The sequence below is a fragment of the Lissotriton vulgaris genome, chromosome 4_1, assembly GCF_964263255.1.
Source record: "Lissotriton vulgaris chromosome 4_1, aLisVul1.2, whole genome shotgun sequence".
Taxonomy (NCBI): domain Eukaryota; kingdom Metazoa; phylum Chordata; class Amphibia; order Caudata; family Salamandridae; genus Lissotriton; species Lissotriton vulgaris.
Window position 1 is genome coordinate 237,350,118 of NC_141691.1, and position 27,039 is coordinate 237,377,156.

The 27,039-nt window shown below is 40.8% G+C and overlaps 1 protein-coding gene across 1 annotated transcript in view; it reads left to right on the plus strand.

Moving 5' to 3' along the window:
• Positions 1-27,039, plus strand: part of NRK (Nik related kinase) — an 895,726-nt gene that overhangs the window by 588,100 nt on the left and 280,587 nt on the right. Inside the window, exons 17-18 of the mRNA XM_086918574.1 lie at positions 10,519-10,586; positions 23,139-23,254. Of these exons, the coding sequence (XP_086774700.1) occupies positions 10,519-10,586; positions 23,139-23,254 (184 nt within the window). The remainder of the gene's footprint in view (positions 1-10,518; positions 10,587-23,138; positions 23,255-27,039) is intronic.

The following is a 27,039-nucleotide window of genomic DNA, read 5'->3' on the forward strand; positions in this document are numbered from 1 at the left end:
ACGCTCAGCGCAGGTGCGGAATTCACGCCACGCATAAGCGGCGGGCAGGCCATGACGGAACCGCTCCGTGATCAGCACAGCGCCACCGCAGTTGATGACGGAGCGGTTCCGTCATCAGCATACAAGGGGTTAAAGAGAGCCACACTACTGTTGCTACTCATATATCCATTGACATATGCAGCACTTGGTTGCTCTCTAGATAGGTCCATGCTATCTAAGTAACAACACATAGCACATTAGTATAATGAATATTGAAAATAATCTCTTTTTACAGATAAAACAAGGTATAAAGTACCCCCTGCTGTTCAGTACGATGATGTTGCAAGTCACAGAAGAGTTCTGTGATCATTTATAGAAATGAGGCAGAGCTCCTTTTTAAATTTATGGAAACTGATGGTGACTTCCAATATCCTTTTAACGTACAGCAGAGGGTATCTTAGTTTTTAATTTATGGTAAGATTGATATCTCCAAATATAATAAAATTAATGTTATATGCCTTTCATTTCTGTTGTCACTGACTGTATATTCATATTTATAAATCAAATTACAGCAATGTCTGGAAGATATCTTCCTACAAACTGCTTAAATCCTTAATATCTTGCTTTTTCATTTGAAAGAGATTGTATTGGTGCAGACAAAAATGAATAAAAACAGACTATGTAGTGCAAAATGAAAAACACCTAAAGCATTTAGTAATTATGTTGTAAAAAATGTAATATCAGGTCCATGTAAATCAGATTAAAAAAGGCTTTAACTCAGAATGTGTAGTATCATAAAGAGAGATTCTTTCTTTCCAGTGATGAACTGTAGCTCACAAAGACGTAAACCTGTTGCCATAAATATGTCATCATCACCAATATCTTTATTCAATCTGATTAGGAATAGACCATAAAAGTACATACAAATATTGCTCATAGCCATGATCACACGTAAAATTTAAAAAGGATCTTACATTAAGAACAGTTGAAAAAGGATATGTATTTATAAACAGCTTTAAAATTCCACAATACATCAAATGACTATGCTTAAATTGAGCAAAAAGTGCAGTCGTAATTACATTACACTCACATAGAACGCGGCCGAGGTATGAAGAGAATGAGGGGAAACGAGAAAGAACAAAAACTTCACATCGGGTCCGTTATGCTATCCCACTATCCCCAAAAATACACCAAAACTTCTCTACCCAACTCCATATACTAAACCACATTACACATATGATTGTAACAAATTATCCTATCACAGTGAGAAAACTAGCCTTCTTAGCAGAGGTGTCAGAAAGTGCTTTCATACTGAACTGTGCAATTTGTAAAAGAACATAAAGTGCAATAGTGATTGTGTAGAGTGGTTGTCACAACGACAGGTACATACTATGTTTCCCTCTGGATCTAAAATGTTTTTTAAAAGTAAGGACCAATGAATTGACCCTGCTCTGAAACGAAAGACACGTGACCTCTCCCAGCTACAGTAATGCAAAACTCAGGGTTTAGATAACTCATTTTTCAATCTTGTGTTTGCACAACAGTACTTAAATAATGTGCTCACCTACTCCTCAACATTTTTGGTAATACGACTGGGTTCACTGAACCAGGAGGATAAACCCAGCAATCCAAATGTGTCCCATATATAGCTCAACCAAGGTATGGAATAGGCCTTTTCCAACGTTAGGCAGTCAAGTATATTGTCCTTACAAAGCTTAGCTGCTGAGTTCAACCAAATACGAACCCATAGTAAAAGTGGCACCACCTGTATCTTATCCACTATAAATCCCTGGTTTAACTCGAAGTGGGTAATAAGACTCGAGGTGGACGGTGGTAAACTCAGCAACAGTTGCATAAAGCAGTTTTACTCAACCTGTAAAGAACAACAGTTATTAAAACCCCAGACCACCATAGGCACCATAGGTAACTGCACTAATTCACTGTGAGTTATATGCCTTCAGTAGCGGTAGCACAGTACAGCTAAATTCTGGTCTAATAAGGTTACAGACTGTATTGGCGGTTTTGCTTTGTTTAAGGCTAGCCTGGGCAAAATGGGAATTCCTCTATCCTTTTAAACTAAAGGTTAACATAGATAACAAAAGTTATCAAAACTCGTCAATTCATGCCGGTTGATACCAATTTTGTTTAACCTTAGTTTGCACAGACCACAACATATGATCTGTGACTTAGTGTAGTTAGTTTTTATGTTCAGGTTTTGAATGAAAGAAGCAAAGCAGTCCACCTGATATCTCTGCACATTTGAAGTGAGTAAGTGAGCTCACCATAAGAATTTAAGCGAACTCTGGCTGAGAGATCTGAATGTAGGGCGTGCAGAAAGTTTACCAAAGGACGGTCCACCCCTTGATCCATCAACATTAGCCAAAGTTTGGTACTGTTCACTGAATCAAAGGCGGTGGATAAATCCATAAAAGCTAAGTAAATAGGGGAGTGCAAGGCCTTGGTATATTTAGAAGTTGTCAGACCCCAGGTTCTAGCATTATTATTATTATTATTATTATGTTTGAGCGTGTAAAGCGCACTGTTACCCGGAGGTTTGTTCATTAGTTCCTAATTTCGGACAGAAACCAAAGTGAAAGGGAGAGAGTAAATCCTTGTCAGCTGCCCATTTGACCAAACGGTCATAAATTACTCTTCGGATGATTTTGATAGTGCTATTGATAAGTTAATTAGGCTGATAGCACTTTAGCGACATACAATCCCCCTTTTTAAATATAGGTAAAATTATTGCAGTAGTCCGTGAAGGAGAAATATTATTTGATAAGCAGATATTAATTGTATTAGTGATAAGGGGACCGCTTACATCAGTCATGGAATTCAACAGGCTCATAGGTACTTTGTCTGGTGCTTACTATGATAGATGGCCAACTCCACTTCCTGCAATGTTAATAAAAGTGGGGGAGGAATTTCTGCAGTCTATTGCACAGAACAGCTGACATAATTGAGATTTTCTCAATATAATAGATAGAAGCAAAGTGGGTAAACCAGTCTGTGCCCAAGATACTGTTTTGTAGGAGAGGGTTGGTAGGGGACCCCTAGATCTAATTTGTTTTTTTAAGTTTCAAAATGATTTGCTATCCTTTCCCCTGGAAGCAAGTTCCAAAAGCTCCCAGTCTTGTCTGTGTACTTCCCTCTTCCTATTTGTGAGTACGATTTTATACTCACCAGGGAGATTTCACTTTTTATCTTGGGGTATGCTTTTAGTCCTTTCCTCAGCTTTCGGTTTGCCTGGAAACAGGCCCAATCGAACCATCTCGGGTCTGCGTTTGATTTACGGATTGATTTGAACATGGACTACCAGATTGTGCATATAAGACGATTGTAATGTGAAGCCATCAAGTCTTATTCGTTCTCCGCTAGACAATAGAGGAATATATCTAAATATGTCTCAAGTAAGACTGCTAATTAGTCTTTGGGATTTTTCAGGTGCCAAATTAATCTTAGACCATCCGAGGAATGTTGCGTAACAGAGACTAGATTACTATTACAGGCTAATCCCTTGATCTGTAAAAGCATAGAATCGCACAGGGCATTTTGATAACCCCACTCTGTGGTAAGGATCGCTCCTTTGGAAAACCAAGGTAAAAAATCTGGGCTTAGGAACATATATTCTATAAGAGAACCCCCCCCCCACCTCTAAAGGACATTAACGTGTTACTCGCTCCCCCTAAGGTATGGAGTAGATCAACCAAGCCATGAGCAGTAAGATACTTAAGAAGCTCTGCCCCCCTTAGATCCTGAGTGTTGCAGTGTCCTACCATATGAGTGTCTTGTGTGCTGAGACCCCCACTAAGCTTTGCATTAAAATCACAGCAAAGGAAAAAGTGAACTTGAAAAGTACGGTTTTCAGCCTTAGTTTGTAAGTGAGATATAAAATTAAACAGGCTGTTATAATGTAAGCAAATAACGTTAATAAAATCATTATTGTAAAACGTTATCAAATAAAAAAGCATATTAGTCTTTGAGACGCAAATTATTAACACTAAAAAAGAAGAAGAGCCAGATTAAACTTGCGATACCTTTACCTGGAGACTTAGCCTGACCCAAATGGCTAAATCCACTGAGTAGTAGGAATAGCAGAACTTGAGTAACAAGCGTAACCCTCACAATGTGATGCAACAGTGAGCCAGGACTCCTGCAGGAGGATTATATTGAACTTGGAAATACATGCCTTCCAGACCTCGTTATTAATCTTCCCTTTAAGGCCAGCCATGTTCCAACTAAGAGCAGATAGAGTTCTATAGAGCGTGGGCAAAGTACAGAGTGTGTTAATAGGGGTTTATCAATGGTAAATGTAATATATGCAGTAGCAGACGTTAAGATTGATTTTGGACAGGTAAGTCAATCCAAGTTGGAGAGTGCGTCAAATCTGAAGGATGTAGGTACAGAGCACAAAACAGTAAATGCATGCAGTGAAACCTGAACTAAAGCTGGTGCATTAGAAGATGGTGAACGTACTATGTTTGGCAGTTTGAAATTGCACATTATCGGCCCCATGGCAGGTGTTTGGACTTATGTCATGTGCGCTATTATGTGGGGACTGTGTAAAGTGGAAAGGAGGTCCATGGAAAAAAGAGAGCGGGCCAGGGTGACGGAGGACTTGGCAGAATACTGGGTCCAACATTATATAGCAGATGAAATACCAAGTTTGAAGAACTAAAATTTACCACAATACAATTTTCATTGGATTCTGGAGGGGTTTGGCCCAACCCATTCACATCTTTTTTGTGCAACATGTCTTTCGGATCAAGAAACGGCATACATCTATTATGTCTATTATGTCATGCCAGCCAATCTAAGGTTGTATTGAAGAGTTGCTCATAAGTTTCGCGCTGATCAAAACTCAATGAGGGTTCCCCTATCAGGACAGCCACGTATGGGCATGCAGCTGGGGGAAGATTAATAACTGGCAATTGTGTCTGTGTCTGTGGCTATGATGGAATATGCTTTACCCACTGTGAAAAAGTAGGCAATTGGACTACTTTCTGCCTGGTTAAAATATTTTTGTTACGCAAGTGGTCTGTGTAAATTGATGGACTACCGAAAGCAAGCAAAGACTGTGTTGATGAAATATGCTCTGCCAAAGATTCATCAAGTATATTGTTCACAGTACGATGCCTATTTGGAGAGCTAATTATAGTTCCTTTAGCAAGTCCTAAATGTTCGGTATCAATCAAGGGCAGCCAAATTGGACTCAATAGTGTCCAGCCGTGAGACCGGGGGAGAAAATACAGTAATAATCGTTAAACACAGTTTCTCTGAGAAAGTCTTTAGGTGACTAGCCAAAAGATCATTGATGGAATTATTAATGAAGGACTTGTATTCTTGTGGGAAAAGGGATAAAACTGGGTCTCCTGGACTTAAAAATGAAACAGTCATGGGCACAGTCTCAGACACTTGTAAAGTCACAGGAGGAGATAGAAGAGAGCTAACCATCTGCTTGCATGTCTTGCTGCATTTACATCTTTGTTAATGTGGTATGCACGGACTTATTGTTTACAACATTAAAGATAGAGGAGAAAATGGCAATTCATTGTAGGTCCTTGGATAGTAGGAGAAGCAGCACCATTTAGGGGTAAAATTGTGGGTGTATTCGGAGGAGCACGAGGGGACAGACCAGGTAAACCCCGGTTATTGCCGTCCAAATTTATGGAAATCCGTTCTGGTCGGGCGACTTCGTTGCTGATGGCACTCACGGCCCACTCAATTATCTGATCAATTAAGGTAGGTTTTACTAGCGGAGAGGAAACTGCACCACAGGCACCCACTTTTTCCTACCCATGATCAAGGCAGAGGACTTGTATACTAAGTGTCCAAGAAAACAGCAACAAGCCTACACAGACAAAAGTCCTGAAGCAAAGGGGAGGCCACTATTAAGAATTACAAGTCATGAACAGAACCTCTCAGTTGTTGATTCAATTTCCAGGAGTAGCTTAATAACTTTGGCGGTTTCAGTACAAGTTGGAGAGGTAACAACAAAGGCCTCAGAGAGAGGGCCCAGCCCAGCCTCAAACGAGGGCAGACCGGTGCATGCGGGAGTGTCCTTGGTCCAGGCTTTACCCGGGTGCGCCCGGGCCCGTCCCGCACTGAAGGTGTCAGCTGGCGCCTTTAAGCATCTTGTTGGCTTGGAGGCCTCCCTCCAATCAGCAGTGGTGTAGGCTGGGGGACCTAGTCCCACCCCAGTGTGACAGAGAGCAGCAGAGTCGGACCTCAATCCGGCCCCAGAGGTGAGCAGCGCATCTCACGCTGCGGGAGTCATCTGGCACCTTTGAGCGTCTTGTCAGCTTGGATGCTCCTCCTCCTTCCGATCAGTGGAGGTGTAGGCAGGGGGACCTAGTTTCACCCAGAGTGGCAGGTGGGCCTCAATCCGGTTCGACACGTGAGCAGCTTTTTACTCATCACAGTTCATTAAAAAAAATATATAGATGAGATGAACAAAAAGCGAATTCTCTTTTTCCTTGTTTAAACTGCAGTTGTAATTGTAATTGTGAAAGCAGACTCCAGGTCTGCTTTCCTGTGCTGCTGCACCGCTCTTCTTCCTCCCCGTTTTTCTGAATGCTTTCTCCTGCTTTTCCCGAAATTTTTACTGCTTTTCCCAACCTTTCCACACGTTTTTTTGATAGCTTTCTCCTGCTCCTACATCATTTTTTTTACTGCTTTCTCCTTTCTTTCCCCCTGTTTTTGAGTGCTTTCTCCTGCCCTTGCCTCGGCTTTTACAGTTTTCTTGGACCTTTGCTCCTGTTTTTCTTAGTGCTTTCTCTTGCTTTTGCCTCTTTTTTCACTGCTTTCTCCTTCCTCTTCCCCGTTTTTTTGAGTGCTTTCTCCTGCTTTTGCCTCTTTTTTCCCTGCTTTCTCCATGAAACAGCTAACAACTCTAGCGCCTGATTGATTGACTGATTGATAATTATGGTTTGTGACCTGCCTTTCACCTTGGCTCCTGGCAACAGGCATTTTGACATCACAATTCATTATTATAACTGAGCATGTACATAATTTTCCTATTAAAGACTAGAGACGTCACAACTAGTTATAATCAGGAAATTAGAGACTGTTATTTACAGGGAATACAGGCTACCATGTATTATACAGACATTCATACTTTTTACAGCTGCATAACACTGTTTACACAATAGTGCAGAGAAGATAAACTTTAGATGATGTACCACTACTGATAAAATTAAATTATGTTGTTCTGCAGAATTGCTACTAAAGCCACGTAGTCCTGATTACTCTGATCCTGAACTCTTGCATGGTAATATCACATCTGGGAGTACTGATACTAGGGTCTGTGTTATAAATGGGGTGAACTGTCCTCGTTTGCACCATGGTGCACTTTCAACTAGGTGTAGCCGGGAAAATTTGTTGTGTTTCTTGGTCTGAAAGCGTCTTGAGACCGGTGGGTGAGTTGGCGCTATACAAACTAAAGTAACAATAACAAGCAGGTACAGTGCACCCTATTACAGCTAAGGCAGCTGTGAACTCGGGGCTGCTTAAGAGGGTGGCGCCTTAGCGAAAGGGAAGTGGCCGATTAAAACAGCCACTCTGTTTTTCACTATGCAAGGGGCAACCTAGCCTGCTTTATAAAGAAGGGCAGAGAATCCCCTGCAGGTGGATTTTTACCTCTTTGTCTTTTTACCTCTCTGCCCATGTCCATAATGCAGCATGGGTGAAGAGGCAAAGTGTTTCCCTAGTTTATATGGGGCCCCATCTCCATTGAAATGAGGGAACTCCCCGTTACAGTTGCATCAGAACCATATCTGTGCAGGCACAATCTGTATTACAGAAGGGGCCCCACCAGCACTTACATCCCCTTCTGCAGCCGTGACTGGTAGTGGGAGTACCGGCCGGGCGGTGACGTGGGGAGCAGGAGGGGCAGGGTGGGCGGTAGTAATGTATGGATTACAGACTTTAACAGGTAAGTAAACATATAAATAAATAAAACGAATTTCGTTGTGTGCATTGCATCACCAAAGTCCGTAATCCATATATTACTACCCTCCACCCTGCCCCTCCCCCTCCCCACTTCACCGCCCGGCCGGTACTCCCACTACCAGCCGCGGCTGCGCTTCTGTAGTAACCAAGGTGGAACAGAAAGCAGCCACACCCACCTGTGGGCTTAAATGGACCATCATATGTAAGCCCCTGAGAAATGGAGAACATCATGTGCCTTGTAATCCTTTGTGACTTGTTACCAGCAAATTTAGGATATTGAAATCAGGCCCTTAACGTTAAATAACAACCCCATAACACTGCATTCTCCATGAGAGCCACCGTTTTTGCCCAGTAACAAGCTATGGACTGGATTAAAAAAGACTGTTCTATGAGTAGGTGTGACTCATCCTTGTAGCACTTTTGGTGATGTGGCACACCTGGCTTACTGTTGAATCTCCGTCACGAGTACTCCTGGAGATCAGGAGTATGCCAGTAGCACTACAAAGTAAGAAACAGCAAAATCTCTTCGACTCAGACCCAATGAGTTCAATTTACTTTTATGCCACCGACAATTGACAAATGGTAAATTTGATTGTGCCTGAGTATTACTAAAAGTTGTTTAATAATTGGAAATGTTGCTCTTAATATAGTGCCACTGCCTATTTAACTCCATGAAAAAGAAGGGATTACTGTGACGCGATATAAATATACCTACACGTGACACGGTGGTAGGTCGTTCTCAACCTGATCTGCATCGAGATTACTGGGAATTTCAAAGCCTCCTGCAAAGAATGATTGTATTCCTCCAGTTTTAAATAGCATGCATTTGTAGCACTTGTAGTCCATTTGCTGATTTTACCTAGAAAGAAGCGGAGTGGCAGAGGCCTTTTACATCACTCTACACAGTGATTACTGGACCTATTATAATAACAATAATTCACATTGTAAAAGCGTTTATAATATACTGTGAAATGACTAAAGGGCACAGAAGAGGGAGTCTGCGGTGGGTGATAGGCAGGCTGGTATTAGAACCCACTTGCTGTCCAGAAAGCCGCACCTCGTGGAAATAAAGTGATTTTCCTGTCGAAGGAGCAGAGATTGTTAGTGTCAGCTGAGCACTTTAACCCGAGGGCTTTCTCAGAACTTTCTGCTAACCACATGATTAGGCCCTGTCTTCAGCAATCTTCGGAGGGAGAATAGGGTAGGGTAGGCCACTGCTTATTTTCACATCCGTAAAAAATAACATTGGGATTAAAGCCTGAAAGAGCTAAAAACTGTTGTCTGTCCTGGGGGAAATAATTGATACCTAGCTACAAATGATTTCTACGGGATCCATTTGTAAATTGAGCTATATATGTCTCAGTGAAAATGGGAATCTCATTAGTTAAATTAAAATAATTACCGAAAACCTGTTGACATTAATAGGCAGCTCCAATGTTCAAAATGAGCAATTCACATACACACAGATTTTGGACTTGTAGAGTATTTACAAAGATACCAGGAGTTGGCATAAAATTGCTGTAACTCGTTGACAGTGACGTAGCAAGGGGGGGTGGTCCCCCCCCGCTCTTACCTGCGGCCGCTCTTTTGGGTGGTACACAGTTGATTTCATGCATACTCCCACAGCCCTAAACTTACCTGTGAAGATTGCTAGTAGCACACACTCCATAGGACCTAAAAGTGGTGGAAATCTTCATGTGTGCTTCTCTTAGTTTCTCCACTTCAAAAATGTTTTCCAACAATGAGAAATGCTGTACTTAAATTTGGGACCAGCCTGGCCATTCTCCCTTGCTGGCAGTTTTCTGGCCCGCTGCAGGCTAGGGGCTGCAGTCAGAGCAGGGCTGCCATGGCTCATACCTCCCTGCATGAGTACATTCTAGTTGCGGTCTCCTGCTCTGGGAGACTGATATAAATATTTTTGCCAGGCTCATTTGGTTTAGTGAGTTTAGGTTTTTTTCACACTTATTTTGCACACTTGCTCCAATTATTTTTCTCCACATATAGGTGAAAAAGTTTGGATCGTTTGCATCTACCCAAAAACTGTGTAAGTGTTCACAACCTTCCCAGTGGTCACCGACTGCACCCCATAACAGGAACACGCATTTCACCAGCCCGATCCCTTTAATAACGACTGCAAAAAATCAATTTTCCACAGCGATAAATTCCATTTGTTCCTGCATACGTTGAAGTGTCCCGATTCTGTGAATTAGGACCTGCTGTTGTCCACAGATTGCACTTTTTCATACCTAAGCTGAGCTCACAGCGTTTTGTGATTTGGAACTTATTTGTTGAAAATCAAATACTGGATCCATTAGAAAACAAATCAACAGGTCAATTTAAATTTGGGATATGCAATCTAATATCACATAGTAAAATATATAAAGTTAATGTATAGGTATAGGTATAATGACTTGGGATCCCTTTGCTTTTTGTCTAGCCTTTGCGTATTTCAGTAGTAATGATTTCCAGATTTGAACAATTACGCTGTTTAGTAGCATGATGTGACAGATCCTAGATCTCTCTACTTGTGTGCTGCATGAACCCGTGTTCTTGAAGTCGCTGATCGAACTCTCTGCTTCAATCCTCAAGGTTCCCCAAAGAACAACCTCCAAGTTCTATAGCAAGGATCACCCAGGCCATCGCCGAAGCCCGTCAAGGTGAGTTCTGTCGTGGTTTGCGCTAACCTGATCTTGATTTATTTACAGTGGGAAAGCAGAGGCCAGCTCATTAAATTGAAAACTCCAACTTCAGTAGCTCAGTGATGACACATCATCAAACTTCATTTCGTGGCATTTACTGTGCTTTCCTTTCAGCAGCAAGCTTCACAGCTCCTCAGCGCGGCCTGCTGAGCTTTCAGCCTTTGGTGTGAGGGCGGACGTCCAGCCTTGAGCCTTTGGGTTCTCCTGAAATCTGTGCAGTCATAAAACTATTGACTGACCATGTCTATGTCAACAACACCCGAGGCACCCAACAGCCTCACAATGATTACAGAAAGCGTGATGAAGGCGTTCAGCCCTGCGACCAAAATCGCTTCTGCCTGCCTGGCCAAAACAGGCTTCCAGGATGCAGGAAAAGATCCTTTCACAAATAGGGAATGCTCACAATGGAGAGGAAACATAGCTCCAAAGTTGTTTTTTAGTAGATATGTTTATCAGAGACCCCAGCACATTCTTAGTGCCAACAGCACTCATGCTTATGAGTTTCTGGCATAGACATGCATAGACTTGCATGATGCTTGCATAGCTGTGTGAAAAAAGACCCTGGTACGCTTCGCAAAACCTTGTTACCTTAGGCTCTGCTTAGATGAGTAAAAGGCTTCATTAAGAGTGCAAGTTGGCATTTTCAGTTCACAAAACATGAATTGTCACGCAGAAATGAATGAAGCATCATTTTCTGTGAATAAATCTGCTCCCAAGAAAGTGGAGTGTGGTGCTACGGCGGGATTCCCTGGAAAACATGTGCACTCCAGCAAATTTGTGTGTTTTGTGGTTATTCCCAAACATTTGTCTGTTCATTTGTACTCTTCACATAGAGATTCAGGGTCGAATATACCTAGAGACTGGTCGCAAAATGTAGGTGAGAAAATGCGCACTGACTTATTGCGACCTGCCTCTCCTTTTGTCCCCTGGGACACTGCCTGCTCCCCCAAGTATCACCAGACGCGATCCACAGAGAGGAAGGAGCTCTCTTTCTGAAACAGTTACAACTTTCTGGTGAAGTGAGAGAAAGGTTGTCTCCATTGAGAAAATATTTCCCTGTGGATAAAAATAACAAACTGACAAGTATATAAATACATTTGGTAATAATTTTGGTATGTATAATTGTTGACTATATTTAATTTTGAATATATAACTGGTTACAGTTGTGCGTGTTATGGAAAGATGTGATTGGCACAGCTTTCCAGGAGTAGTTACACATCATTTTTTGAGAATTCCATAATTTGTTAAATCTATGACCAAGGGTTCGTAGCTTTTGGTGCACATCTGCAATTTAATTCATGATTCGTGCGACTAACTACAACCTCTTCAAAGATTTTTTAAACAGATATATAGGTACATTTCCAAATCTCTGTGTGGTAGACTCATTTAGGATCAGAATTGTTTCTCTGCAATGGATTTCTACTTCCGCCATAGAGCAAATGAACCTCCAAGGTATGTGCTTAGTACTCCGCTCATCATTATTTGCATATCGCAATGCGAACTCTTATACTTAAAGTTAGATATCTCCTAAATATGGATTGCTTGTTTTTTTGAAATGACCATCTTTTGTGTGCTATTCCCCCACACATTTGCCTTCACTACCCTATCTTTGGTGAATCTGTTTTTGTTGGCTTTAGGACTCTGCACACTTTACCCATGCAAATCAGGAGCAAAGTGCTTGCCATCTCACATTTAAAAACATAAACATGGTAAAATTAGCATATCCTTGATTGGTACAATTAATTTACTATACATCCCTAGTAAATGGTACTACATGTACATAGGGCCTGTAAATTGAAAGCTATTAGTGAGCATCACCACTCATTATGCCACCAACTGGTGCCAGTACAAAAATGTCTGAAGCTTGCCACTTCACCCTGTAGTACAGTTTTTAACTGCTATTTTAACTTGGTACAATAAACCTTTTGTCAGGCCTAAACCTTCCTTTTTAACACTTACAAGTCACATCAAGGGGTGCCCTAACCACTCATTGTGCAGGATACATGGTATTTAAATTGTAGGACATGCGTACTTAAGTTTTACATGCCCTGGAAGGGAAAAACTCCTTAAGTCGGTTTTCACTTCTGTAAAGCAATCTCTCCCATTGGGTAACAGTGGACTACCTAATTACACTTAAGAAGTGATAACATCAGTTTTGGAAACAGATAGAGAAATTACTATTCCACTCAAATGAATTAATATTAAAAATTGTGTGTACTGAAAAAGGTCACCTTTAGAAAGCTGATAATTTTCGAAACCAAAGGAGCCTTTTTGCCTGTTGCCCCGGGTTACATGACTGTGAATGGCTCTGCTGTGGTATTTTCTCTATTCCTTCCATATACTGCGTCAAAAGGGCATTGGCTGTGAGGTAAAGTGTTTCTCTCCTGATCAGGATGCTCTGGGAGGTTGTACTCAGCCTTCCTGAGCTGCAAAGGGTAGCCTTGGGGCTTGCTCCACCCTTCCTGACTTTCAAGGCCTACCTGCCCTGCCACTAACAAATGCAGCTCACACCTAGGCCTGTCTGCCCTTGGTCCAGTTTGGATCCAAACCCAGGAAAGGGGACGGTTAGGCAAAAGGGGCGTCACTCACGAACAGGCTGGCACTGGGGATAAACGTGGCACATTCAGAACCTCTTACCTGAACACTCCTTACTCTGTAGATGATTCAGAGGGACTGCTCTGCTGTCTGAAGAACACACCTAGCAATGTGGAAGATTCAGAAAGACTGCGCTGCTGTCTGAAGAAGGAAGTCTGGGCAAATTTGCCTTGTTCTCAGGCACACCAAAGTGTTTCCAACGGTCGGTTGAACCTCCTGTTTGAGCTACAAACACACAACAAGTTTCCAAAGGTCTCCCTGTAACTGCCCAGCTGACCAGCACAAACTGAACCTGCCTCAGCCCTGCTGGTGAACTCTGCCAGATTGAGTTCTAATAACCAAGAAGTGGCCCTTCAGTTCCTGGACACTTTGCTGGCATCAGAGATAAATCCTCCTGCCTCAAAATGACAAGGCCTGAGAGTCAGGTGAAGATTCAAACATGTTTGTGCTCTTCACGACCACAAACAGACTGCTCAACTGCCCTAGGACCGTTCACCATGCCGGCTGGTGCAAATCTCCAGTGATGACCTGCTCTTCATGTCAGCTCTGAGATTCAGCATCAACAGCAGCCATTTGCATCGACCGCCAACAAGAAGCTACAGCGACAACCGACTCTGTCACTTCGTGCCAAGCGTCATTCATCCATGATGCCGAACTTGCTCCTTAAACTGGCAATGGTTTCCTCATTTCGACTGCCAACATGAAGCTCCGCTGCATCACACTGCATGGACCTGGACTTTGGGAAGGTAAAATCTTCAGTGGGGTGGACCTGGTCCCATTCTAAGAGATTTATGCAGACTCTCGGGTGAACTGCAGCAACTAGGCATGAAAAAGCGGCCCTGAAAATTGCTCTATATCGAACAACACTACTACAAAAGGAGCAATAAAGCAGAAGAGGCCATAACAAGCTACAAAATTTCAGAGATCAATTGCATGTAGTTGAGACAGTGGTGACTCTGCTCTGTGAGCGCATCGTAGTTTGCAGGAACGCTTTTGAGTTTTGGATCAATTTTTTTATTGCACCCTTAACCTTGCCATGCAATGTTCATAAACATTTGAGGTTTTAGTAATGTAAGAGCTATGAAGTATTTATTTTATTTAAATGGGAAGACTTAAGCAAGGTTTTATGGTACTTCTCGATGGCTGCTCATTGCCTAGCGGCATAGATGTATGGTTCTGGTGCAGGTGGGAAAGCCTCTTGCTGCACCCTTTCTGTTGCACCCCCGAGTGTATGTTGGTGTCACTGTACGGGATGGTTCATTTAGTAGGCTTGGTCCTGGGGCTCAAGTAGATACAGTGAGTGGGGCGAGTTGGAACTTTGCGTATGTGGCCCAATAAGTTATGAGGCCAGGCACAGGCTGCCTCACACATTGATGATCATGTGTCAGCTGGAGACCACAAGTGTAAGGTCCTGAGGTTGAGAAGGATCCCTGCGGGCGTGAGCTAGTCTCATTCTTTACCCCATCTGTCTTTCCAAAGCCTGATTGCTTGTTGGGGCTGCTCACAAGCTAGAATGGAATTAATGTTGACCAGGAACTACATTATTTCCTCTAACTGACTGATATTGGAATTATGCCCAAAGACCTTTTGAATCTTATTCCATTATGACTAGATTGTCTTGTATAATCAAAGTCTTATGAAATGTAGGATTTGATAAATAGCTGTATGTATGTCCTATAAGCAGGGTTCTATGACTGGTCATACCTGGTAAATAGCTGAGTACTATGACTATTAATGTACCTGCTTGTATGATTAAGTACAATTAATGATGTATATTGTGAGTTTTGATTGTATTTTAAATTATGAATTTGATTATGTTTGAAATCAATGTACAAATTGAGGCTTCATTTTGACATTGTTTCTCTTATAAGTGACACACATTTCTTTTCTTCCAGATGCACTTTCTCCTTTTCTGCTTTTCCTTACTAATCCTCTTATGATATTTTATTCTGAATCTATGTAGTATAGATACCCATTAGTGTTTTTTTCGATATGGTTCTGTCTAAAAAGTCCGACAGATGATGTACATTGGGTACTTGTTCTATATATAAAAATTAAGTTGGGCACTCCTTTTCGAATCAGGCTACTTAATTTGGAATTACCGAATTAGAATTTAGATTAATCTTTATGCTAATGGTTTTATCTGTATAGTATATTGAACTATAGTTATAGCAGTTACTAATTTTAGTATTTGCGTTTTCGATACGGCTTGACTAGCCTAAGATGGCCGCCGTTTGTGAATAGACGTTGTCCTATGTCGATTTTAACTATAGCACTATGGCGCGAACGGGCACTTAAACGCCGTGTGATACCTAGAGGACGACTAACGAATATGGACCGCGTTTGATGTGGCAGGGAGTACTCTCCGAGGTGAGCTAGTGATGTTAATATTCGGGCTGGCGTATGATATCCAAGCTGACGTGGAGTTTTTGTTTGAAGAATTACGTGCAGCATTTAACCGATTGATGTTGTCCCGGTGCTGCTTTGTATCTACACGTTTGTGTGCTTAGTAGTACTCGTTATACTTGGCACACTTAAATAATGTTTTCAACGCAGGACTGCCTAGGGCTAACCACGGTATTAAGTTTATATATGTGGCTTGCAGTGTCGGCGTGTACAGAGCCTCTGATATATTATGTCGGACGTTTTTTGTGTTTTTGTGTTTTTACGCTTTTAACATAAATCTCATACGTACTATTTCTCAGACTCTTTTCGATTGTAGATACACGTCGCTAATAACGTGTCAATTGGTGTTTAGATCTGTTTAAATCTACAAAATTATGTGGTATAACTTGATGTGGTATGATGCAAAACTCTTATTGCATGGAATTTTTTTACGCATTAAACTGATCTGGTTCATTTCGGCTTACATGCTATAATTACAGTAATATTTGCGGTATTTATAAATTATGCAATTTCAGTTGATAAATTAGAGGTACTATGAGTGTGAATTTTTAATAACAAAAGATTTTAGGCTTACCCTATTTCGGTTGCCTTTAGAATGTACAAGCCGATCCAATTTTGATGTCAAACCCAAATCAGTAAATATATTCCTTGGGTTTCGAACCATGGTGATTATTTGTAGGATATGACATGTGTCGCTACATGCTAGAGTGAACTTAAACTAACACACTGGTTCACACCTTTATTGCAGAATATCAGTTATACAATTACTTATATGAAGAACTCCAAAATAGGAATGGATGCAGGTAACTGTCCTTAATTCATTTTTTCACCGATATTCCTTGTCGACCTAATTTATATATACTATAATATTAATTTTATACGTTATCCCTATGATTAATTGGGATACTATGCTTCTGTGTATGTAGCTTTAGACATGTTGGTTTTATCTACTTGTTCTGAATACTTGGGCCCTAATTTATCCCTCTTCCCTTATTTTAGTTCTTATCTTCTACTTGGAAAATTATTGACCTCTGTAATTGGCATATATATACTGTTGATACATTTTGATTTGTATGGTGAGCTTATTTTTTGACCCTAACACGCTTATAAGTTTTGAATCTTTTCACTGGTTTATTAGGCTTTTTTATTTACTTGGGTGACATAAATTGTGACCTCTGTATTACTGTTGTTCGATACTTGTATGCACTCCAACACAGATATTGGTCTGTTCTCCTTTTCTCCTATGTGTTTCTTTCATGTGTATTTTACTTTTTAATGGAACCTTAATAATGGTACTATACTTGGTAACCTTCTAGTCTTTTTCTTCTAGTGCTAATAACACTGGCAGTGCTATGCGACTTTCTCACTATTCACAACTTTTGGGTTTTTTCTACACCTTGATCTTAGTGTGGCATGATCACTGATTGGTGATGGTTGGTTGAGAACTAAGATCAGTGCTTATACCCTGTATTATTTCACATTCATTTGTAGCCCTGAAGAAGTCATTTGGGTGATTGTGCCCCATGACGAAACACGTGTTGGCATTGGTTTTTCCATTGGCTACGGTGATGTGAATTTGATGAATATTGACGAAGAATTCTCTGATGTGTGACGAGAAAAGATAAAGGAAAATAAAAAAGGAATTAACCTATTGGACTCTTGAAAGTACATTTCTTTTCTCTAAAGACTTTATGAAGACCTTTTGTGCTCGGGAACTATCTACTTTTTGCTTTTGAATCCTCTGATTCCACAGAAGATTCCCCTTGGGGACGCAGGTGGCCGCTTTCCCCTGTTCCCTTGAGCCATCTCACTTGGAAAACACTACATTGGTTGCAATTGCGCAAACACTACCCAGCCACCCTTTGTTCTGTATTGCTCACAAGCTAGGTCGTGGCTTTGGACTCAATGGAGATACAAGTGGTGGCAATTTATTGTCTGGTACACAATCAGCTATGAAACCAGGCATAGGACATCCAACCCATTAATGGCTGGGGTTTAATGATGTAGGATATTTGTGTAACTGAGGAAGCTGAATGCACTAGGTCCACTGTGCCTATAGCCTGATTTCTTTTTTGTGGTGCTCTTAAGTGCACTCATTTTTGTATGTTGTGGGTTAGGAGTTCACATGAAATGCAGCAGACAGGAACTTCCTCTGCAGGGCCCACTCAGCTGGGAGGCCAGACACAGGTCACCTCACCCACTGATGACTGCCTTTGGGGCCATGAGTATAGGGTTTTTGCGGGGCTCAGTGAGGCCTCTTTTCCCACAAAGCCTGAAATAGGAATTAGGTACACATACTCTCTAGGGGTGGGCATTATATTTCGCTCTGGTGGTGGAGTTGGCAGAGTTTTGGCCACTCCCTGTTATGCTTATTCAGTTCAGGCCAAATTCAACCAACCTTCACATGTTGGAGTTTTGTCATGCACGCAGCTCGCCAACAGTAAGTTTTCAAGCAGGAGTAAGAATTGGCATCTCCTAGTGCAATTTTTCTAGTAGGGCACCCGGCGAGATTTCTCCAATGCAGGTGATCGCGGGAGGTCAGAACCGTTCACTGATAGAAAGCTGCGCTCAAGTAGAAAATCTACTTGAGCATCAGAAAATCAACTTGAGAAGTTTCGCCCACTGACATGCCACGTATTGCCGTTTGTGCTGATTTTTCAGTGCTGAATGAGCCCCAGGCGCTAAATCACAGAGTGAGCAGCGCAACATGCCTAATTCTGCTTTTTTTGTAACTCTGTGTAATTCCATATAGTCAAACACCACAAGTTCCACTCAGGCCTATTTACTCTCTCCTTATGTTCCGCAAATGTATGGATATTCCCCCTTCTAGCTGAAAGTACTGACTATTTTATGAAATCCATGTATTAGAAATCTATTCATATGCCTTGAAGGGCATCTTGCATCTTACTTACAAACATGCAGATAACTCAACTCAGTTACTCTTGGTTCTAACAAATGCTTTGGTAAACTGAATTTGAAAGGGCTTGTCTCATCTCAGAGAGCCACAAAGAGCCATTCAGCACAGCACTCCTAAAGTTCATGGTAATTCTGACCCCAATTATCAGCCTGTTTGAAAAGAAAATATACACTGATTGGGATGAAAATGGAATATAAACAGTATCTGCATGAAACATTAATTCCACAGTGCCAAACAAGTTTCCGATGGAAAGAGATGTTCTTTTTGATACAGTATCTGAAACACGGTCACACATCTTTGATGTCGGATTATTATTATTAGTAGTTGTCTTTATATACATGTGGCACAGTTTGGTATTAGCCTTTAAATAATTTCTTTTTTAGATACCTAGGTAAAGAAGATGACAATAAGACTCAATGCTGGTCTGTTCTGATAAATCATAAAATAGAAGGGCATATTTACTATATTTTGGCTCAGAGCAGCAACCCAAGCCTTCTAGCTGTGCTGCCCTTTGTCAAATGAAAATCTATAAGATACGGCACATTCCTGTCCTTTCTGCCAACGCTGGTGCAAAAACTACAGCCGAGCCGCAACGCAGGCACCCTTGCACCAGGGTGGCTGTGTTGTTAGCATGATTGTTTTGCGAGGGAGGGACAACTTTCTGTACAAAAACAATCAACTGAGTAGTTTTTCTAGTTTTATGTGTGTTGCAGAATGCAGTACACATGGAAAAAGGAAAAAACAAAGAGAAGTGTAAACATTTCTCCTCATTACACCTGCTTAGGGAAAGCGTTAGTTTTGGTGCTGCCACAGATTTAAACTAAGTTGTAAATTTAGCAACACAAGATGATGGACGAAGTGCTGACACTTTTCAAACACTCACCCCCTAGTCACAGATCTGGGTTTAATCCATCTTTCTCTTGCTCACCATGCCACCCCATTTATGACCCAGCCATATGCAAATCAGTCTTGACCCAGCGCCCCATGGGAACAGTCCGGCCCGAACTGGCAAGCCATGTCCTCTCTGGACCGGGAACAATCATCTTAGGACCGGTTTTGGGGTATCATCCCTCATCAGCTAGGATATCTTTGAAAATTAAGGCCAGATGCAGTAATATTTACTCTCTTTTACCCCTTACAGTCAAGTTTCTGTCATTGACATGGGAACAAAACTGCAGCTGAATTTGGAATGACACCCTGTGGTGGATCACTGACAATATCGTAGTAAACAATATTGTTCACAAAAATATTGTGTCAAAAGTATCATTTACACAATATTGTGATCCTATACTTATAATGGAAAGTGCACAAATATTGGTAAAAAAACACTAAGGGGCATATTTACAAGCCCCTATCGCCACCACAATGTCACTTTTTCAAACCTGGTGGTGGTGATAGGGGCATCGCCTTATTTACAAGGCAGTGTCTTGTAAATAAAGCACTCTTTCATGCTACTCTTAGCGTGAAAGGGGAGGGCAATAGGTGTTGCGGTGGCGTTCCACAGCAACACCCATAAGATTTTGATGCTGTCCCCTATTTACAAGGGTGGCGTAAATAGGAGGCTGGGCCAAATTGAAAACCTGGTCTTAAGCAGGGAAAACGAGAAAAGCTTTATTTCTCGTTGTTTTTGCTGTTTCCATGTGTGCTGCGTTGTGCAGCACACATAGAACAGCAAAACTCCATTGATTATTTATGTGAAGGAAAGTATCCCTTCCTGCACTTAACAATCATTGAAAAAAGTACGTTTTGCAGCTTTTGTGTGTGTTGCATTAGGCACTTACTGATTGTTTATGTGAAGAAAGGGACACCTTCCTGTACATAAACAATAATTCCCCTGCAACACAGACACCTTTGAACTATGGTGTAAGGGTGTCTGCGTTGGCACTAGGCAGCTAAATAAGCGCTAGCGTAGAGTGAAACGCAGGGCTGCACTGTTTTCTTGTAAATAGGTGCAGCCCTGAGTTTCAGAAGGGGCGGGGCATGGCATTAAGCCAAGGAGGCTAACGCCTCGCTCCGCCACTTCTCTCTCATGAATATGCCCCTAATATCATTAATAACTGTACACAAATGTTGATTTTCTTAATATAGAGTTTAAAATAGCAGATGTTGAAATATTTTAACGTATAATTTTAATACCATCTTAAATACATTTATTCCACTACTTAATACTATATATAAATATATACTTATATAAACACCCAGACATATACACAATATACACACACACACGTATATATATATATGTATATATATATATATATATATATATATATATATATATATATATATATATATATTCACGAAGGTTTCCCAGTTAGATGTTTTCAGGACAACAGATGACTCGCACTCCAGGGTCCGTGTATAACAATGTATGTTTATTGGCGACGCGTTTCGACCGGACGGTCTTTTTCACAAGCCAAAGACTTACAGTACAATCCACCATTTCAAAGTGCACAGTGATAGAAAGAAAGTGAAGAAGGACCAAAATCCGAGAATGCCCCGAAGGAGCTGGAAAACAGACTATCGTTCTCACCATAGTATTTAGAACTCTAGCACTGAGTTAGAGCATAAAAATACATCTTGTTATTGCAAACGAAATCATATGAATTTTTAAAATGAAAATTAAACATTATAAAAGAGTAATTTCATTATTGTAGAGAGTGACAGTTGTTACCTAGTTTAGGAAGGCAACAAATTTGAAAATACACAGTACTACGATTACATGTCAAAGTGCTAGAGACACTACAGCCAAGTGGCTTGGTGCATATTTTCTCGTGGAGCATTCGCCAGCAGAGGACAATCCAGGCCAAGTGGCCGAAGTCACATTTGTAAACAAAGGTACAGATGGGAATTTACAACTATAGATCATTCTATTCTATTCTGGCCGACCAGCGAGATGCAGATAAAATAGATTATGTACATGAGACTGACTAAGGAATTCCTATATTCTTGATGTCCCCTTGTTTTGCGATATTGGTCCCTATCTGAATGAGGGTGACACTGGTGTTCCTAAGGTCCAAAGGGGCATTGGAGCAACCCAAGCTCCTAATGCAATATTCTGTGCGAAAATTGCCCCCAATAGTGACTATTTACAACCCTGTCGATGGAGTGGTCTAGCTGAGGGTGATATATTGGTGAGTGGTGGTGTGATGTGCAAGAATTAAATTTATAGGTACGCAGAAAAAAGTACCCAGGGTAAATGCGAGGAAGAGGGGGGTGGGTGGGATGGGGGGTTTGTGAGGAGGGGCAGGGCGTGTGGGGTGGGAGGGAGGGTAAAAAAGGGGGGAGACCCCTGGGCCTGATTTGGTAGTGTCTAATATGATTGTTTTGAGAGTGGGATATCTCAGTAGTGATATATACGGAACTGTGTCTGTGACCCAGGGATGGAACTACGGAAGGGTAAACAATGCTAACTTGTGAAATTTCAGTGTCCTGTCTCTGGCATCAGGGTAGAGAGCCCTCTCTCTTGAGACAGAATGGCCATAGAAATCTGCGATCACAGCAGCAGGAGAGTCCAGAAACGGAAAGGGAAGTGGAAATTACTGAAAGGGACGCCCAGTCCTCATCCAATGTGGACGTATAACTCCTCATGTTCATTCAGATCAAAAAGATTCTTGGAGTCGAGGCGGATGATGTACTGTGATTCCAGAATGCATAGCTGTTTGACTCTATCGCCCCCTCTGGGGCTAGCTGGTACTCTGTCAATGCCAAAAAATGAAAAGCAGTTAGCATCTTTGTTGTGGTAACGTAGCCAATGTCGCGCTGTCGCCTAGTTAACATCAACATTCTTGATTGCCCTCAAGTGTTCCAAGATGCATTTTTTGATAGGAAAAATGGTGCTGCTTATGTAGAACTTACCACATGGGCACACAATCACATTGACTCAGAAATTGGTGTTACAATTCATAAATTTGCTAATGGCTTCAGTTTTCCCCGTGGGTAATGGGTATGACTTCACATTTTTGCTAGTCCCACATGCCTTGCATTTCCCACATTTAAAAAAGCCCTTCCGTTCATGTAACCATGTATGTTTCTTGGGAGCCCCCAAGTAACTCCTGACTAGCATATCTTTCAAGGAGCGCGCCTTTCTGTAGGTAATCTGTGGCTGTTTGCTAATTGTGCTTCCTATGATGGGGTCATTTTTCACAATGTGCCAATGTCGTTTAAGTGTTTTTCGAATTTGATCTGCTTCCACATTGAGAGCCTTTTCCAGCGACCCTCAGTTATTCAGTTGTGGGTCTCACTGTGAAGGATCACTTCAAGAAAGTTCCACATGGCATATATAACATGTAAGTTCCCTTACCTAATATCAGTGACTGTGTTACTACGAGAGCACATGTTAACTTGAGAAACAAGTAGTGCAGATTTCTATTAACACACCTTAACTCCAAGAAAAAGTTCATTGTGTCTTGTCATGTATGCAAACATGGTTTGTATCTTTTGCATACATCCCTCACTATGCTTTATTGATCAGGAAGCGACTGTTGATTCTGAATCAAGGGTTCTATCTATGTTGAAGCATTTCACATCTTCAATCTACTTCATTTACAAATGCTACTGATTGCAAAAATAAATGTTATCTCTTTATGCAGTGGAAACCAGCTACAGTTCCTAAGGGAACAAAGTGAAAAACCAAAAAGTAGCATTGCTTCCACCAGCAGTAGCCAGCGAGAAATGGAGTCCAATCCTAGCAGCAGAGCAGCATCAGGTAAATCAACCAAAGTTGACCCTAAGCATCTGTAAATGTGAATAATTCATCCCAATGATATGATTTGTGGAAAAGATATAGAGCTTTTTGCGCAACTGGAGATCGTAAAATTGATTAGTGAGAGCAGAGACCTTGGACTCAATTGAGTTCAATGTTAGGTAAAATACATTTTTTAATCTCAGTCAACCATGTAGCATGACTGAGAACAGATAATCTCCATAAGAGAGATATATTACTGGTGTCATTTTGTTCTACGTACTAGTATGTTGAAATTATGTACCTCAGTGGTGCAAATTGATCTATTAGGAGACATGTTGCTTTACAATGTTCTCTTTTTTGGCACTGAAGCTATTTTGTTTACATAGGTTATATAAGATATGTCTGGTGTAGGCTAGGTTCCTCTTTGTGTCCATTGTATCTCCATATTTAATGGAGACAGACCACTATCAGTGCTGCTTGTGAGAGAACTGCTCCGTTTTTGCTAATGTATTAATACACCACCACTCACGTACTGATTCTGTCTATTACTTATTTATGTATTTATTTATTTAGTCATGCATTCATTTAAGTTGTATATATGTGGGGAAGCAATTGTAGATGTCTGAGCACTTTTATTTGGAGCTGACATGTATAAAGATTGCAAAGTTTCATATACACCGAGCATAAAATGTCAAACCAAATTGTGTACAGAAAATAAGCAAAAATGATGAAAAGATCTTTAAAGAGCAAGCCTGTAGAGACTGACTTCCTCTGGATCTGTGTCCTGTTTGACGAGAATTCTGTCATCCTTTTCTTAAAAACAATGTGAAAGGTTGTTGCTCTGAGTGCTGAGGGAATGCTGCTCCAGATTATTGTAGGGGCATCAGAAGTGGCTTGATGGAGAGTTTCGGGATGTGTGCTGTCCACTTCTCAAGCCTGCTTTTACGCCTTGCAAAACATTTTGGAGCTGCTTTGATCAAGGAGTGCAGATGCAACTAGTTATCCAATTACTTCTTCCTTCTGAAATGGAAATTAAGGTGCCACAGATTTCAGAAGCCAAAAATGACATTCAGGATTATGAGAGAGTTCTGGATCGTGGGGATTCGCCAGGCCAAGGGTGGAAACCAGTGACAATTTTTTAGGGGGCATTATGTCTAGAGGCACATTTCATACGCGAGGATGGGTGGGGTGATAAAATGATTACGGTCCATCTGTACAAAAAGCCATGCAGTTATACAGAAAACTGTGAACTGTGGTGAATTGCCCACAAAAGAGCAACCTGTTATTGACTACAATCATTTTGGGAAAAAAATGGCTTGCATTCCTCTCAAAATAAAGCAAATGTTTGAGCAGTTATGAAACTGCTGATCATTAATAACTTTCTCATTGACAGAAAATGTGGATAAATCAGAGCACATTGTACTATACATGCACATTGGACAATCTTGTATCCAAACCCCACCTAAGTGGCATTCCTGCTTTCAAGGCAAATTACTCTATAAAACTAAAGGCAGGTAGGGCTGAGCAAGTTCGACTTCCCAACCTCAATTTTACTGAGGCTGGAAAGTCCAGAGTACTTCTAGGAAATATATCTCATGATCTGTTCTGCAGTTCTGCTATAGAAGACTCAATCCTGAGGTGCAACTAAAAACTGACACGTGATGGCTGAGCAATTTAGAGATCTAAGTCTCATAAAAAAAACAAAGAGTATAGCCCAGTGTTTCTCAAACTGTGGTTCGCAACTCACTGGTGGGTCCTGAGCTGATCTATGGTGGGATGCAAAAGTCCAAAGAATAAAGAAAGACCCCTTTAAACTCTCTATTCATCTTGTCACATTTGCTGCGCTTCAAAGACGGAGTTTTGTTACATAAATTGAATCTCTGCCTGAGCTCTACAAGGATTCTTCTCACACTCACGGGTGATACAAGTGAACTTATTCAAAGCATCAATGCTTGAATTTGAAATGCAGGTTTTTGTAACCCTGCAGAACCTCACCCAATAGATAAGTGAAGTCGCATCAATGCTTTTGGGTTACTATCAGTACCAAAACATGGATCAAGGACACCATGGTGATCAGAAACACATCTTTTTCATTATGTTCAATCACACAAATACAAGATGTGCTAAGAAAAAGACACTTTAACTAAAAAGAGCTTTTATTTCAACATGTGCCCCCATTTCTCAACACAAATAACCAAGCAGAATATGATTAAAAAAAGCATAAATAAACATTGCTAGAATCAAATGAACATTTCTAACTTGGTTAAATGTCATCTAAAACTCTAACTCTCCAAAACACGTGCTACAATATGAGACTTAGGGAGTATAATTAACTTGAAACTAGACTTTCTTAAGGGGGATGAGTGCACTGCTTACTTGTTTACAGAAGAACACTGTAATTGTCAGGAGCAAAGGAGACTGTGCTTCCAGCGAAAGGCAAAAACATGTCTAGCATCAACATCAACTCCTCCTGGGCTCTGGCTTGATATCAGCTTTCAGTAGAAAGTGCGATACGGTTGGATCTATAGTAAACAGATTCTCTTTGGCAGAATCTTGCTCGATAATCTGGGGTGAAGGACCTCTCCTAACAAGCAGTCAAGTGGCAGGCCTTTAATACTGTATCTTATCCAAGATGGAATTTCCAACATCACTTCAGGAATGTTTGATATACCAATGTGTGTCAAGATGCAAGTCAAAAATGCATTGGTTTAAACATTGAAGTTAAAAGTATGACAATTTAGACTACATTGTTTTGGCTATTGTTCTTTCTTTGACCTTGAAATTGGGATAGCATGGCAGTTGTTCCAGACTGATGTCACATCAGGTGTTTTGTTGATGTCTATATAAATTACTTGACACTTGTACAGTTTTTGAAAAGACAAGGACAGATAACATCTGAGTGAAAAGCAGATATGTTGATGATTTTGCAAAATTACAGAAAATGGAACCGCAGCCTAACTAAATTGGAGCTGGGCCTTATGTCTTTACGTCAGGTCAAATGTCAGGCTGTGTCTTCCAGCAAATTGCTGCTTATGCTTTTTAACATGGGGAATGGTGTTTACAACCTCCTCTCACTTTACAGTTAGAAAAAGACAAGCAAAGTGAATTATGTGACAAACTTGCTGGGGTACAGTGACTGTTGAAGAGACGTTTGTAGGTTGTCATTATTTTGTAACGCAGAGAAAAATGTAAATACCTGTAAATGAACTGCACACATTGAACAGTTAGGAAAACAACAATTAAGCATTTTTTTAAATTATAAAGTGAAATGGAAACAAATATTTGAATATCACAAACATTGAGTTATGTCATGCTTCCCATACCTTTTAGAACCATGACCCAATTTTTTATATGAAAACTTTCGATGCCCATCTAGCTTTACTGGACATGAAGCGGGCGATATTTTTAATGTAACCCAAGCATCATGCGGTAGGACACTGTCATTTACAGATAGCACGTTTTGCATTGAAATGGTCACTACATTTGCATACATGTTTACTAATAGAACTATATTGCACACAAATGATGATGTGTAGAAAGCTTGTTTCACTTATTATTCATCATTTGTGCATCACCAAATAAGGTGTCTTTATTTGTTTTAATCCTATTCAATATTTGTTTCCATTTCACTTTATAATTTAAAAAAATGCTTAATTGTTGTTTTCCTAACTGTTCAATGTGTGCAGTTCATTTACAGGTATTTACATTTTTCTCTGTCGCCAGCAACGCTCAGCCTGTCTGAGTTTAAGTTTCTTTACTTTAAGTTCCTCTGAGAACCATCTTTGCGCATCTTGAGGGCGCTTTAA